The following is a 17185-nucleotide window of genomic DNA, read 5'->3' as shown; positions in this document are numbered from 1 at the left end:
CCCAACCCCCTGATCAGCCCTGCTCTGTGCCTGAGAGGGGGGAGCTCCCCAATCCCCTGATCGCCCTGGGGTCTGTGTGTGACAGGGTGCGGCCCCCAACCCCCCCCCCCCACGGGCCCTTGTCTGTGTGTGACGGGGTAGAGCCATAACCTCCCCATCGGCCCTGCCCTGAGTGTGAGAGTGGGGGCGCCCCAACCCCCTGATCGGCCCTGCTCTGTGGGTGATAGAGGGCGGGACCCCAACCCCCTGATCCGCCCTGCTCTGTGTGTGAAAGGGGGCGGTGCCCCAACTCCCCTATTGGCCCTACTCTGTGTGTGACGGGGGAGCTCCCCAACCCCCTGATGGGCCCTGCTCTGTGCATGACAGGGTACGGAGCCCCAACCCCCCTGATGGGCCCTGCTCTGTGCGTGACAGGGGGCAGCGCCCCAACCCCCTGATTGGCCATGCTCTGTGCGTGACGGGGTGGCGCTGCAACCTCCCCATCGACCCTGCCTTGAGTGTGACGGGGCGGTGCCCCAACCCCCCAATCGGCCCTACCCTGAGCGTGACTGAGGGTGGCATCGCAACCTCCCAATCTGCCCTGCTCTGTTCGTGACAGGGGGCGGCGCCCCAACTCCCCAATCGGCCCTGCTCTGAGCCTGACCAGGGGCTGCACGTAGGGATTGGGCCTGCCCTCTGCCACCTGGGAGCAGGCCTAAGCCAGCAGGGCGTTATCTCCCGAGGGGTCCCAGACTGCGAGAGGGCACAGGCCGGGCTGAGGGCCCCCCCCCCCCGAGTGCACAAATTTTTGTGCACCGGGCCTCTAGTTTATTAATAAATTTCCATGGTTAATATGGAACTTAGGTCCTACTTCTATGGGAGAATTCTCTGCTGTGTTGGGCTTTATAGTGAAATGATCTAACTTTTTATAAGAGAAATAGCACATTAATTTGTAGCAAATAAAATAGTTTTTAGTTGTTACAGTGTATTAATATAGTCACATATACCAAATTAAACTATAAATTCTAATTATATGACATCTGATTTTAAGTTCATCACAAAACCTGTTCTTTAATAATGTCTGGAAAAAATTAATCTATCTACAGTATAAAATTTGAATCAGCTTACCAGATCCACAAGTACACTCGAGTTTGTGCACAAACTCTAATTGAGCAAGTTAGAACATGTGGGGTCGGTCCTAGTTTATGTGCATAATGCCAGTTTAGGGGATATGCATGAATTTTGTCAGTAGTGGTGCAGGCATATGTATGTGAAGGTAGGAGTAAGAGGAGATAAATATATTTTATTTTGGAGTATTTTAATGGCAATTCCAGATCATAACTTTAATATATTATACTATAAAATGAACTCTGAGATTTCCTTCTTCAATATCTGGGCAAGGCAATATCTGTGGGAAATGTATAGTTGTGAATATGGAAGGGAATGATGGAGTCATTAAAATTGGTATAACTAGAAAACTCAAACTCTTCGAGTTTAAAATAAAACTTATTTTGTTATGCAGAGATCCTACAAACCATAAGACTTTGAAGAAATGTTCTACAAAACGAGAAGAAAAAAGGCCTGTCTTGGAAGAACAGCCCCAGAAAAATACCATGGAGAAACTGGGCATGTCAGATGCTCCCACCGTACCTGTTAGAAGGCGCCTGGCTTGGGATGATGCAGAGGTCACCAATGAAAACATACAGAAACAGCCGAGAGAGGAGGAAGATGCAGAGGACAGAGGAAGGGACAAGCAGGTTTATATGGGAGAGTTAGAGAAGTTGGAAGTACATGAAAAATCTAAGGCAGACAACATAAAAGAAGGGTGAGAGTTTTAAATTAATCGATATTTAGCAGCATTGTACACAGTTAATATGTATTTTGTTACTAATTAAGTATAGTGGGCTTTTGGTTTTATGACTAATAAAGATTTTATTTTAATCTCAGGAAGTAGGCATTCTACATGGTTTTTAATTTTATTTGATCAGGTATTTGAGTCATCTGAACTTAGTAATTGAACACTTGAATACTGAGCTACTTGGGGAGGAAGTAGTGAGTGTTATTTTCATTTATGTCCTGCTAATTATGATTTGCTAGATTTGTGAATGTGTCTGGAAGAATGACTTTTCTTTATGATTTCAGGAAAACAGCTGATATTCTTAAATATCAGTTGGTTATACCCAAAATGAATGAAAAGATAATCCTATATAATAAAAGGCTAATATGCAAGTCGACTGAATGGCACAACAACCAGTCGCTATGACATGCACTGATCACCACGGGGCAGACATTCAATGCAGGAGCTGCCCCCTGGTGGTGAGTGTGCTCCCACAGGGGGAGCGCCACTCAGCCAGAAGCTGGGCTCGCTGGCAAGTGCAGCGGGAGCGGGCCTAAGCTGGCAGTCGGACATCCCCCAGGGGTCACTGGCTGTGAGAGGGCACAGGCTGAGTTGAGGGACCTCCCCCTCTAGTGTTTTATAAGTTAAAATATTTTGGCAAATAGCTAATTCCTATTGATTTATATGCAGATTTCTTTGGGGAGTGGTTCTCTACCATTGGTACTGGTGCTTTTTGTCCATAGTCCAAATCCCTCATTGTTCTTTTAAAAAATATATAGTTCTTTTAAAAAATATATATTTCAGAGAGGGAAAGAGAGATAGAAACATCAGTGATGAGACAGAATCATTGATCAGCTGCCTCCTGCATGCCCTCCACTGGGGATTGAGCCCATAACCCGGTTATGTGCCCCAACCCAGAATCGAACCATGACCTCCTGGTTCATAGGTCGACGCTCAACCACTGAGCCATGCCGGCCCAGCTCCCTTATCATTCTTTCATGAGTTTTGTAGTTAAAATGAGACTTAGGCTCTGATTTAATAAAAGAATTCTCTGCTGTGTTCTTGCTGACTTGCAATGATCTTCCCTCTTTTCCAGTATTTCAGCCACTCTTGCCTGCATGTGGATTTATTTAGTTTTTCAGAAACAAAATGGTCTTATCTTAGAAGTTTTAAACTTTATTATTGCACAATGATAGCAAATTTCCTGGAGGAAATGCTTCATAATAGATTATTTTAATTTGTAGGTCAGATTCTTCTTCTGTATCCTCAGGAAAAGGAGGCAGGCTTCCTACTCCGAAGCTGAGAGAACTTGGTGGAATTCAAAGGACTCATCACGATCTTACCACTCCAGCTGTTGGTAATAGGCAAACACTATGCAGCTCTTATTTCACCTGCCTTATCTACATGAAAATTCAGTTTAATTGAAACTTATCATCATCTGCATTTTTCCAGGTGGTGCTGTTTTAGTGTCTCCATCTAAAGTGAAGCCTTCAGTCCCAGAACAGAGGAAAAGAATGTCTTTGCAGGATGGTTTAGAAACTCCAAAGAGTGAATTTAGGAAGGTAACTATTTCTATTTTAGGGGAAAACATCTCTTCAGGAAGTGATTTTTTAGTCACATGTAATAAATGAATGATAATTTCAGACTTTAGAAAATTTTGTGTAACGTATGTGGAGATAATCTGTTAACTATTTTTAGTAAGGCAGAAGCATTGAATTGTTTTTTTCTGGTGTTGACATTGTATTTCTGCTATACACTTTCAAATCTTGTCAGTAGTGACTCAACAGGAAGAGAAGAAAAACAGTTCTGTTTATTGAGTATCTAATGTGTGGCAATTGTGTTCCAGCTATATTTTAGCACCAAAGATATAACCTTATTGAACTTACATTCTAGTAGAGGAGACAATAAACAGGATAACTAGGTAAAACACGTAGTATGGTAGATGGTGATAAGTACTAAGAAGAAAAATAAAACGGCAAGTGAATACGAAGGGGCCAGGGAAATTCTCACTGAGAGGTTGGCATTTGAGCAGAAGCTGCAGTTGGTGAAGGATTGACCCATATGCATATCTAGGAAGGCATTCTAGGCAAAAGAACAGCAAGTGCAAAATCCAGGAGGTGGGAAGGTAGCTCATTTCTTCAGGAACAGAGAGCAAGAGAGGGAGAGTAGTATGGGTGATGAGTTCAGAGGCATAATGGGCCACTGAATTGTGTAGAGCCTTATAAGTCATAGCAAAGACTTTCGATTTTATTCTTAATGAAATGGGAAGCCTTTGGAGAGGCAGAGGAGTGATATGAGTCAAAATATTCAGGCAAGAATGATGGTCACTTGGATTGTAATGGAGGTCATATGATAAAGTCCGATTCTGGATATTCATAGAAAGTATAGCTGTTAAGATTTGCTGATGTATACGATATGGGGTGGGAATAATAGAAAAATCAAAGATAACTCAGGAATTTTGGCCTGAGCAATAAGGATGGAATTGCTTTTTAACTGAGATGGGGATGACGGTATGAGGAAAAGATTTGTCAGGGAAGAACAAGAGTTCTGTTTTGGACATGTTAAAGTTGAGAAGCTTATTAGTCATCCAAGTAGACATGTTGAGTAGGGAGTTGATTGAGTTTGGAGTGTAGAGGAGAGGCTGGGCTGCAGATAGATTTGAAGGCTCTTTATCATGTAAGTGGTACAGGTATGTAAGGTCTTGAGACTGGCGAAGGTCATCAAGGAAGTGGATTTTAGAGAAGAGTAGGTGTATATAGGTCTGAGCCCCAGGCTTATTGGGAAGTTGAGGAGTAACCAGCAAAGAGACTGAAGAGAAGCAGCCATGAGGTGGTGGGAAACAGAAGACTGTGGTCTCCTGGAGGTGTCGAGGAGGAGGGAGTGCTAATGCTACTGATGGGTCAGTAAGGTATGAACACTGATTATTGGATTTAGCGACCTGGAGGTTATTGGTGACCTTGAGAGAGGGCAGTTTTGGTAGTAGTGTGGGACAAAAGCCGAAATGCATGTGAGTTCAAGAGAACAGAGAGGAGAGGAATTGGAGACAGCATCACAGACAATTCTTTCAAGAATTTTTCCTATGAAAAGAGCAGAGTAAGGAAGTGGGAGTTAGAAGTGAGATCAAGAAAGAGGAGATAAGAGCACATTTGTATGTTGATGACAGCAGTTTTTTTTGTTGTTGTTCTGAATATTTTTTCTTTATTGATTAAGGTATTACATATGTGTCCTTATCCCCCTATTGCCCCCCCCCCCCCCTCAACTCATACCCTCATACCCCCTGGTGTCTGTTTTAAAGAGAGAGAAAAGATGATGCAGGAGTGAGAGGAAAATTGTTGGAAAGATGTTCTTGACTAGGAGAAAGGGCATAGGACCTGGCAGAGATGTGAAAGCGTTAGCCTTAGGCACTGACAGTTCCTTCATTGTTAAAAAAGGGAAGGCAGAACAAATTTTATGGGCACTGCTGATGAAATACAGGAAAATGTGGGAGCTTTTGGAAAGTCCCTTTTGCGTTTGGTGGAATATAAGGCAAGATCTTGATGGAAATGAGGCAGGGGAAGAAAATTTTGGAGGTTTGAGGAAAGAATAAGGCATGAAATAGTTTTTTCAGATAGCGGGAGTGAGTGGGCCAGAGAAAGTGAAATATTGCAGGGCAGCGTTAGGAACCATTTTTGGTCAGTGATCACAAATTTGATGTAAGGCCAGTCAGGATGGGTTGTGCGTTTTTGTCCAGTCATATTTGGCTTCAGAGATGCAGGATAGGTAGAGAGTTGGATTTAACTGGGGTTCATGTTTTGTCAAGGGAGTGAGACCAAGTGAGAAAGGGAGTTAAGGTATATGCAGGACTTGTTGGACTTGGGGTACCTGTGGGGATTAGTTTTAAAGTTAGGAGGTGGTGGTCAGAAGTTGAGATTATGAAGAGGTTGCAGTTACTCATAATGACAAAGCTTAACATATAATCATGGGAGTAAGTGGCTAAAGTAAAATAGAGAACATTCAAAGAAGAGGTTGAATTTCTTTAGAGGATTTTGCTGGAGGCTATTCATAAGTTCCAGAGGGCACAGTGGAGAGGTATTAGGTGAGAGAATGGGTCAGAGTCAAGTCCCCCAAACCTGCTCATAGCTGGTACCCATTAAATTGTGTTGAAGGAGTGAGACTGGAGTGAAAATATCTATCTAAACTATATCCTGTTACTTACCCATACATATTACACATATTATTGATAATTAACTTTTTAAAGAAAACAAAGGGGAAAAAATGATTGCTGCCTCCCAGCAGTCAAGGGGGTGGATAATGGGAAATAACTAAATCTAGCTCCTGATACAGCCCCTGGTAGTGCTGGTGGCAGAAAATTCACATCCAGGGAGTTCTAATCAAGTGGTTAATAAGAAGCCTGTTGGTTTGTTAAAAGAAGCATGACAATAGGAATTCAGAGTATTGATAGGAATCTTTTGCCCCCCATGAACTGTCCTGCTACTTCCTCAGGAATCCAGGCTGTCATGTGGAAGGAGTGAGCTTCTAGTTAGCTTTCCCCACAGGGCTCACTACCCTAAGCTAAAATGAGTGACCCAAATCTATATTTGCAGCTGGATTTATATGTATTATTTTAATTTATTATGGAATTAAGTTTTTGAATAATTAAATAAAATTAATTAATTAAAATAGAGCGATATTGTCCTTTAACATTTTAATGCCAATATCCTCCTCACCGTATATAGCACAGCTGTAACATTTTAATTATAAACTCCTCTAAAATAAGCAGGTTTCTTATTAACTTGATTAGAACTCCTTTGATGTGAAGTTTCTGCCACCAGCACTACCAGGGGCTGTACCAGGAGCTAGATCGGTTATTTCCCATTCTCTACCCCCTTGATTGCTGGGAGGCAGCAATCATTTTCTCCCCTTTGTTTTCTTAGAAAAGCTAATTATTAATAATATTTAAAATGTATTAAGTTTTCAATAAATAAATTAATTGAAATCATTCTACATTTCTTTTTACTATAGAAATTAGGGAGAATCCTATATAATAAAAGCCTAATATGCAAATAGACCAAACAGTGGAATGACTGGTGTAATGACCAGTTGCTATGATGTGCACTGACCACCAGGGGGCAGACACTCAACACAGGAGCTGCCCCCAGCCCGCAGGCCCCAGACCAGCCAAGGCGGGTGCCAGCGAGGGCCCCCGAAATCGCCCCGTCGATCGCCCCGCAGAAGGAGGTGACTAGCAGCGGTGGCGGGGGGCAGGGCTGGCGAGCGGTCAGCACCGGGCCGGCCAAGGCAGGTGCCAGCGGGGGTCCCCTGATTGCCCCGCCAGTCACCCCACAGATCAGTGCTAATTGCCGGCCAGGCTTGGGGACCCTACCAGTGCACGCATTTTGTGCACCGGGCCTCTAGTATATTATCATAATATCCAGAAAATTTTTCATTGTTAACTTTTAACGACATACTTTGAATTGTGTGAGTATTATGGTACAACAGTAATTTGGGTAACTTATATAGGGATGATCATAATAGGTAGCATTTCCTGAATGCTTACTTTTTTCTAGGCCCTGTGCTAAATACTTTATGTAACTTTATAATGAACTCTGGGAGATTGGTATTGTTATTCTTCTCATTTTTAGATGATGAAACTGGGGTCACACCAAATGATGTAGAATTTGGGTCCAGGCAGTCTATTCCCAGAATCCACATTTTTAACTGCTGAACAATACTGTCTCATAGAACTTTAAAGTAGAATTTTCATGGTATTGTTTTAATCAAGTACCATTTATCCATTTTATAAATAATATTAAAAACCCAGTGTATGGCCCAGCTGGTGTGGTTCAGTGGTTGAGCATCAACCTATGGACCAGGAGGTTATGGTTCAGTTCACGGTCAAGGCACATGCCTGGGTTGCAGCCTTGATCTTCAGTGTGGGGTGTGCAGAAGGCAGCTGATCAGTGATTCTCTCTCATCATTGATGTTCCTCCCTCTCCCTCTCCCTCTCCCTCTCCCTCTCCCTCTCCCAAATCAATAAAAATATATATAAAAAAACACAAAAACAAAATAAACGAAAAATCCCCAGTATCTTTTAGCTCACTTCATTCATTCATTAGGCAGATGTTTCTTATCCATTTATCCACATGAAGTAGCAAAAGTAGACATGGTATATGATCTTATGGAACCTACAGTTCAGTGAGAGAGATTCACATTATTCAAAGAATTCTCCCCTAAAAAGGTAAAGTTAAAGCAAATAAGTTTCAAAGAAGTGTACAGTGCTATTCTGGAAGGAATTGACATAGTTCTAGAAGTCAGAAAGCTTCTTGGAAGTCAATTTAGTTGAGATATAAAGGAAGGGGAAGAGTTAACCAGGTAAAAAGAGTGGGGAGGAGAAGCATAGCATATGCCAAGATCCTATAGAGAGGAACAATTAGGGTTTTAAGAAACAGACCAGTATAGAGTGTGGCAGGGAGAAGATACGAGATGCGGCTGGAAAAGATAGCAATATTGAGAATTTCTGTTATTATCTCAAGAGCAATGGGGAGCCATTGAAATATTTTAAGGAACTTTCTGGCTGCCATGGAAGGTGAAAGTAGGCTGTGGATACCTGTAAAAGGTCATTGCAGTAGTTGATGGCTTGAACTAAGGAGGGTTGGCACAGATAGAAGTGGATGAGACTGAAGAATTGTGTAAGGGAAACAATGTCGAGGCTTGGTGCTGGTTGGATAATAGGGGCGAGAGGCCATTAATGACTTCTGGGTTTCTGGCTTGCCCAAAAGGATTGATGGAGGTTGCTGTGCACTGAGGAAGAGAACTCTGGACAGGAACCACTTTTAGAGGGGGATATCAGGAGTTTCATTTTTATTCACTCAATTCAGTATTTAATGTGCTCTTACTATATGCCAGGCACTGTTCTAGGATCTGGGGATTAATTGATATTCAGAACAAAATCCCTGCCCTCGTGGAGCTTGTGTTTTTATGGGAGAAATAGACAAATTTTATAAAGACAATTTAAAGTAGTAGTAAGTGCTATGAATGAAATAAAACCACAAATGACTTCCAAGGGGTGGATGAGGCTGCTTTACTTTGGGCCATAAAGACAGGCACCTCTGAGGAGGTGGTGTTTTATCTAAGACCTGACTAATGAGGGGAGGTGCCCATGCAGAGATCTGGGGCACAGATTGTTTTCCAGGTAGAAAGAGCAGCAAGTGCAAGTGTATAGCAGAGTTTTTAAGGAGTGAAAAAGCCGGTATGACCGGAGCCTAGAGAGGGAAGAAGAGAGTAGGGAATAAGGTTGGAAAGGGGAGGCTGGATAACAAGTGGGGATGTTCTGATGGCACTGGGAAGCCGTTGGAGGATTTAGAAGCAACAAAGCAAATATAAATCTCTGGTTTACGTGGTAAATAAAATCATTCACTGCTCAGTGGAGAATGGACTGTACTGGGGGAGAGTGGAAGCAGTGAGGCCAATAAGGAGGCTTTAAGCTCAAAAATAGATCACAAAGTCAGTTAAATTAACCTGGGAACCCTCTGTGTTTAAAATATTCTACTGATTTCATTCAGGTCTTTTTAACAATAGTAAAACCATTTTCACAGAGATCTCAAATTCTCTTTATATGTGTAGAAAATGAAAAATATCACGGAACAGTTTTCCTAAGTGATACTTATGTAGTTAAAAAGGGAAGCAAGAAGATTCGTAGTTTTTATCTTAATCTTGATTTAAAAATATGTGTTTGTTGGATAAGATCCTAGCCAGTGGTCGGCAAACTCATTAGTCAACAGAGCCAAATATCAACAGTACTTCTTCAAAATAGACTCGCCCAGGCCGAAAACCAACTTCTGCGCATGGGCCACGAAGTTTCAATCTCACTGTAGGTGCGCGCCCTTGTGGAAGAGCTACACTCAAGGGGCCAAAGAGCCGCATGTGGCTCGCGAGCCGCAGTTTGCCGACCAGGGTCCTAGGCCATGTCTACTTTAAAGCAATGAGCTCTTTAATTGCAGAAAATGATGCCTAAGATCAGAAAGCATTGTTTTGAATATTGCATTGATAAACTCAAAGTTAATAGCTAAAGGCAACAATTACAAGGATTAATCAGGAAAGTTTGGAGCTATATTTGATTTTACTGGTTTACATTCTCTTAAAAAAGTGAAACTACACAGAGACTTTTAGGATAATGATATGTTATCATTGTGGAAAATTAAAAAAAGTGTCAAAATAAAAAAAATGTCACACTGTTCAGGGACATCCACTTTTGAAATTTTGAATTATTTAGGTATAGAGTGTATTTTTTATCATACTGTAGATAAGGCTTTATAATCTGTTTTTTCTCACTTAGTAATGTATTATGAACATATTTCCATATAATTAAATATCATTTCTATATAATTTTTAATAGCATGATATACAGTCTATAGTTATACAGTCGTTGTTTTAACCACATGCTTATTGTTGAAATCTATTTTTCAAAAAAGTAGCTGCCTATTGTATTTCTTAATTTTCTATTTTGAAATACATCCTTTAGCTAAATTTCTGTTGTCTTCTTTTGTGTAAATAATAAGTGGTGAAAGGATTCAAAATTTTAAGGTTTTAGCTATGTTTTGCCAAGTTCCCCAAAAGATTGTGCTCTCAACAACACTGTGGTGTCATTTTTTTATATCCTTGCCAGTTCTGGGTATCATAGTTTGTTTTTTCAAAAAGTAATCTCTGTAATTTTGGAGGTAAAAAACTAGTACTTCAATGATGCTCTTTTGAAATATTTGATTATAAGTGGTGAATATGTGTGGCATGTATATTTTGTGTGTATATGAATTGCTTATACATATCCTTTTTCTACTTTTTAGTTAGGTTTATCTCTTCTTACTATTTTAAAAGAAATACTTATGTAGCAATTATAGTAATTCACCAATCATATGTTATATATTTTCCTCAAATTTGATTTTTCATTTATTTATTTAAATATATTATATTGATTTCTTACAGAGAAGAAGGGAGAGGGATAGAGAGTTAGAAACATCGATCAGCTGCCTCCTGCACGCCCCCTATTGGGGATGTGCCCACAACCAAGGTACATGCCCTTGATTGGAATCAAACCTGGGACCCTTCAGTCTGCAGGCTGATGCTCTATCCACTGAGCCAAACCAGTTAGGGCTTTCTTTTATTTTTTAATGTTTATATATATTTTTTCTATAGCTAAATACGTTTATATTGGTTGTTAGGCTTATAAAATTTTCTCCATATGGACTTTACATAAAGTTTCCCCATATTTTCTCCTACTGCTTTTATAATAATACTAGAAGCCCGATGCACAAAATTCGTGCAAGAGTAGGCCTTCCTTCCCCTGGCTGCTGGCACCGACTTCCCTCTGGCACCTGGGATCGGGGCTTCTCTTGCAGACCTGGCTTCTTCCGGAAGGACGTCTGGCCTAATTAGCATATTATGCTTTTATTATTATAGATATTTTTGTGTGTATTCAAATGTTTTATACACACATACACACACACACACACATGTAAACACACACACACACGTGGTTTTTCTTTGTGTTTTTTTTGGTCATTTAGAAAGAAGGTCATGTGGTAGCTCTGACTTCTCCAGCTGCTGGTATAAAAACAGTTGATCCCCTGCCTTTAAGAGAAGATTCTGAAATTAATATCACCAAATTTGCTGAAGCCAATCTTCCAGTTTCAAAAATTCCAGAATATCTAACAAACAGGTCTGGGCGGTCTCCTTCTCCACCCTGTGCTTCGTCCTACTGGCATCCCTCTCATCGAATTAACGGCTGTCTGAGAGATCCAGAATTTCAGCATAATGGTAATTATTTTGGTTTTAATTTTTTTGTCTTTTAAAATGAAAGTCTTACACATGTAGGTACAAAGGCTATAAGTATCTACTAAGTATTAATAAATTATGTTACTTAGTTTTTTAATTAGTGTATTTTCTTTAAATAGGAGTTTAATCTTTGGAATAGTTCATTGTACTGTACCCAAGGTTACTTTTGTATAATCATGAGGTGTGTCTCAAGTTCTTTCCCATACACATTCAGGCAATGCACTACCGAAAATATCTTCATACATTGCCAAATGTTGCCTATGTATAGAATTCAATGAATTATTTTCCTTTAGTTTTATTGGGCATTGCTCTGCTCTCTTCTAGCTTATACCATTACTGTTGAGAAGTCTGATACTCTCTTTATTTTCCATCTTTTGTATGGGTCTTTTTTATTCCTGGAAACTTTTTGGGATCATTTCTTTATACCTAATTTCACTGTACTGAAATTTTACAGTGCAGTGGGGCCTTGACTTACCAGTTTAATTCGTTCCAAGACCGAGCTCGTTAAGGAGCTCGTTAAGGAGCTCGTTAACTCAAATTACTCTATCAACTCAATGCAAAAAATTGGCCGAGAGACAGCTGGTATCTCAAAAAACTCCTTAGTCGGGACACTTGTAAGTCAAGGCCCCACTGGAGTTCTTTTTTCATTCATATCGCTGATACTCAGTAGGTCTGTTCAGTTCCTCACTTCTGGGACATTTTCATGAATTATTTAGTCAGTAATTTCTTCCCTTCCATTTTCTGTTTCATTTTTTTCTGATACACCGATTATTCAGGTGTTGACCCGGTGACCATGATCTTATTTTCTTACCTTATCTCTGTCTTTTTATTTTTAATTTGAAAGGGTTACAAATTTTTATCGTTTTTCTCTTCTTCTGAGTTTTTAAAAAGAATTTGGCTATATTTTTAACTTTTAAGAATTTTTTTAACACTGCATTTTTTGTATACAGCATCCTGTTTTTATTTTATAGATCACATGTTTTATCTCTTTCAGAAGATTAATATATATGATCTCAGAGTAGCTTTGATAAGCTTTTAGAGATGAAACCTCCATTTCTCTTTTGGGAGAGGAGTAGTTACCCACCTGTGCAAATTTAAAGAAGGACCTGGCAGTCTGTTTTTTTTTTTTTAAGTTTTTATTTTGTAATTATAGTTACTTTTAATATTTTGTATTGGTTTCAGGTGTACATTATAGTGGTTAGACAATCATACACTTTACACAGTGTTTCCCCCAATATTTCCAGTATCCAACCAGTTTCCTGGTTCAGTCTTATTCTCACTTCAACTTTCAGTGCTACTCAGTTCTCCCAAATGCTGAGCCATTAGGAGAACAAAATGGTTGCTTCTTGGTTTCCTTCCACTGTTGCCTTAAGTATATATTTTATTTATTTCAGAGAAAAAGGGAGAGGGAGAGAGAGATAGGAACATCAGTGATGAGAATCATTGATCGGCTGCCTCCTGCACGCCCCCTACTGGGGATTGAGCCTGCAACTCAGGCATGTGCCCTTGACCAGAATTAAACCTGGGACCCTTCAGTACCCAGGTGGATGCTCTATCCACTGAGCAAAACCTGCTAGGGCTAATAAAATTTTTGATAGCTTACTTTCACTAAGGGTTTGCTATAAATAAGATATACTGTTGGGTAGCTTTGAAAGATAATTTCTTGTGCCTTTTATTTTTTTAAGTGGGAAAAGCAAGGAAGAACCATTTCCAGTTACCGCAGCATGAAGCCTATAATGATGAAGGTATTTCCATAGTCCAATAACAAGATAAAAGTATGAGGTTTATTATATGGCATTTAGTTTATAATAGTATAATCATCTTACAGTTGATCAGCACTATATACTTTACAAAGTGCTTCCACCAGGTGTTACTTCATTGGATCCTTGAAATCTTATGAGGGAGGTGAAGTTATCTCTATTTACAAATGAGTAAACTGAGACCTAAAGGCCCGGTGAATAGTTTCTAGGGCAAACAGATGATGAAAGATTGAGCCTCAGATCACACTGAGGTCCATACCCTCTCTGTTTCCCCCCGGTGTAGGTGGAATTTGGCCTAGCATTGTATCCATTATTTTTCCAAATGCGATATATTCTTACCAATTTTTCATTTTAAAAAAAATACAATTTTGAAAAATGAGCTTTTTTTTCTGTGTAGTTTCCATGATGACAAATTCATTTGTTTCTAATAGTGGCAGGAGAAATTTTGAATTCTTGATGTGAACAACTAAAATGACAATTTTAATTTATCCTTAGAAATATGAAATTACTGAATTTGTAAATTTTGGGTTTGAAAGTAAATTTAAATTAATACTTTATGTATTTTAAGTTCATGTACATTAAAGGTTGTCTTTCCTCTTAGCAAGTTTGGGACGTTTTTTCAGAATTCAGTGAGCTGGAAATTAAGTTATTATGTTTTCAAGTACAAATATCTGGACAAGTTGAATCCAGTTCTGTTTTCTTTTTAATGGAAGAACAATGTTTACAAATAATCTTATAATAGATTTGCTTACTCAGAGTGAGGAATTTCAGTAATAATGAAAGGTAGCATATTAAAGTCAAATAATATTTCTACATTAAGTAAGATTATTTTAGAAATGTGATATAAATACCATGTTAAGCTATGGCATTTTGTTTTTAAGAAGTTTTACAAAGCTTTTCACTCAGAGCAGCTGTACTTTTTAAAGTAGGGCAGGACAGTCTGATGATGAATTGTTTCCAGGTAATACTGAAATCATAAGCCGTGTGTGAGGTGATGACATTGTGGGATTTCAGGAAGGAGACAGAATGCTCATTTAACATTTAAATGTTTCATTCTGAATATGGTAAACTTGGTAAATTTACTATGAACTGTCCTGAAAATACTAGTATCTTATATTTCAATAGGGTACTTTTTTCTGTCAGTCAATATTGACGTTACAAAGCTTGATGCTTTTACTTTTCTGTTACTATTATAAAACAATATTTTTATAAGAGATATTTTTTGCATTGACTATAATTCTTTTCATTGCAGACGACAGATTATCTGAGATTTCTGCTCGCTCTGCAGCTTCCAGTCTCCGGGCTTTTCAAACTCTGGCACGAGCTCGGAAAAGGAAGGAGAATTTCTGGGGCAAAACATAATTAAACACACCTATTTGAGTTGCTTTTATCTAGGGAACTATTAGCACAATTTTTCTTTATTGCTTTACTCTGTTAAGACTTTTTAAGTATTTGGATTTTTTCCTAACAATTCCTACTTAAGAAGAACTATTTGATTTTCAATAGCCAATTCAATTTACTTGGAAAATTTTGACACAGGTTTACACAAATTTAACTTTTAAAGAATTCTTTTTACATCTATTCCAAATTATAAAGACATAGATTATAAAGTTCTTCACATGTTCTAACTTTTGTTTTAGTGTTATGGATAGTTGGTAGAATTGTGAATTTTACCTATCCAGGAAATATTCTAAGTGAAGTAAAAATTAAGATCCCAGTGTGAAGTATATATTTCCCTAAGATTGCTTCTATTATCTTTATAATTGTAGATGTCATAAAATGAATATTTTGCTCTTTTATTTTTCTGTAGTGTTTATTTTTTAGTAACTTCCATATGTGGTTATAATGTTAAGATACTTTTAGATTTAAAATACTAGCTGTACATATCTTTCTTATTTATGTAACAAAGTTTGCTGAGAGAATATGTATATTTTTTATCTTTGTGTGTATTCTATTTGTACAAGTACTGGCTTACATTTGAATAATGTCTGAATTTTGAAAAATTATTTGTATAATGGAAAACTAAAACTTTGTAGATATTTCAAAATAAAAATCAAGTATTTCAATTCCCTGTTTATTTCAAGTGTTTGGCTTCTCCAAAATGTAAGTGCATGGGACAAATAATTATCTTTTAGAAACATTTTACTCATAATAGGTTAGTCAAATGTTATAGTGCTTTTGCATCAATCCAAATGCAATGAAACCAAGTCCATGATATCTTTGTATAAAAGTAGAAAAATATAGAATTTCCAAGGCAGAATAATTTTTAAAAAATTTAACACAAACTTTTTGACTGTACTTCTTCACTCATAGGGACATATTCTGACTTTACCTTGTAAATCATGATAAATTTAATTTTCTTAAAATAGAGTTTTTATAACAATACAGAAAAGCTTTATAATAGTACATAAAAGGTAGTGAGGATAAAATATACGATTATTTGTGCTTATTGGTTAGAAAACAACCTGTTCTAAATTGCTTTATTTGGTCAAAAGTGCTATACAAAATCATCGATTCACAGTAAGTTTGTTAAAGATCTTAGCATTATCATGAGGTTATAAAGAACTGTGGACATACAATTATTTGCTTATATTTCACTGACCTTTTAAAATAGTTTGTTGGAAAAAAAGTTATGAAGGCACTAAATATGGAAATAAAAGTTATAAGTTAGTGTATAAGTGGATTTTTGAACACAAATCATCTTGGGTTCTGTATAAATGTCTACTGAGGCATATTAATTTGGAACTGAGAGATGGTTAGTTGGCTAGGACAGAGTTTTCAATGGCTGACCACTGATTTACAGTAAAGTAAGGAATTACAGCTTAAGCTATAGACGGTAAAGTCTGGGGTCACACACTGGAATAAATCACTCCACATGAACTTGATCTATCGGGTGTTGGATGGGTTAGGGTGTGGTTCTCATGAGGTCAAGGTCATTACTCCATCTTGTACTGCTGACTGCCTCTCAAAAGTCCTACTCAGTGGCCCAGGGGAGAGAGCAATGTTGAGGGATCAATATTGTTTCATCACTCTTACTAAAAGATCAATTCAAAGGACCTGCATTTGAATTGGGTAAGTAGTTTACTAGAGAAATGGTTCATGAGATTTGTTGGTATTTAGGAGCTGGGATTGTTAATCAATGTTTTAACCAGTTTTATTAAAATATTCTTTCATGTATAATAAACTGCAATCATTTAAAAAATTATAGCTCAATGAGTTTGGAAAGAATGTATACATCTGAAACCAACACCAAGAAACATTACATTTCCAGCATCCTAAAAGTTTCCTCGTTTCCTTTAGCAGTTAATTCCATTCCTACATATAGTATTATAAAGTGGTGATAACAACTTTTGTCAAAATTGGTATTTCCTAAACTGGATTGGGGAGAGAACATCAGAATCACAATGGAAATTTTTCCAAAATGCACACACCTACCACCCTGTTTTTTTATCCCCCCACCTTCACCCTAGATGCTGAGATTCCCATGTGTCTCTGGTTGAGAACCCAGACAAAAATGCACAAATAATGCATATGGAAACTGCATGTTCATTTTTGCTTTCATCTCTGCATCTCTTTGGGAATCTGAACTCTTAAGAAGGATGATTTTGAGAATTAGGGATAAAGAACATGGTAAATTGCTTAGGGATGCTATCAAGAGATTTAAACATAAAAAACTTCATTTTACAAATGGGAAGACACTCTTAGATTAAATGACTGGACCAAGATCTCAGCTGGTAAATCAAATCTAGGTCTTCTTACTTGAAATCTACCCACGTTGCCTACGCTCTAGTGTTAAACTTGC

At 38.3% G+C, this 17185-nt stretch overlaps 1 protein-coding gene across 2 annotated transcripts in view; it reads left to right on the top strand.

The window, feature by feature from the left end:
- The window catches only part of MDM1 (Mdm1 nuclear protein), a 39071-nt gene extending 23724 nt beyond the window's left edge, over nucleotides 1-15347 (top strand). For both annotated transcript variants that reach the window (XM_023761668.1, XM_014463597.2), the window contains 6 exons: nucleotides 1502-1804; nucleotides 3061-3173; nucleotides 3269-3378; nucleotides 11356-11605; nucleotides 13309-13368; nucleotides 14636-15347. In XM_023761668.1, coding sequence (XP_023617436.1) covers nucleotides 1502-1804; nucleotides 3061-3173; nucleotides 3269-3378; nucleotides 11356-11605; nucleotides 13309-13368; nucleotides 14636-14745 — 946 coding nt within the window. In that variant the 3' untranslated portion in view covers nucleotides 14746-15347. The remainder of the gene's footprint in view (nucleotides 1-1501; nucleotides 1805-3060; nucleotides 3174-3268; nucleotides 3379-11355; nucleotides 11606-13308; nucleotides 13369-14635) is intronic.
- The last annotated feature ends 1838 nt before the right edge of the window (nucleotides 15348-17185 follow it).

The sequence above is a fragment of the Myotis lucifugus genome, unplaced genomic scaffold, assembly GCF_000147115.1.
Source record: "Myotis lucifugus unplaced genomic scaffold, Myoluc2.0 scaffold_212, whole genome shotgun sequence".
NCBI classification, from domain to species: domain Eukaryota; kingdom Metazoa; phylum Chordata; class Mammalia; order Chiroptera; family Vespertilionidae; genus Myotis; species Myotis lucifugus.
This window is presented reverse-complemented; position numbering and strand designations above follow the sequence as displayed.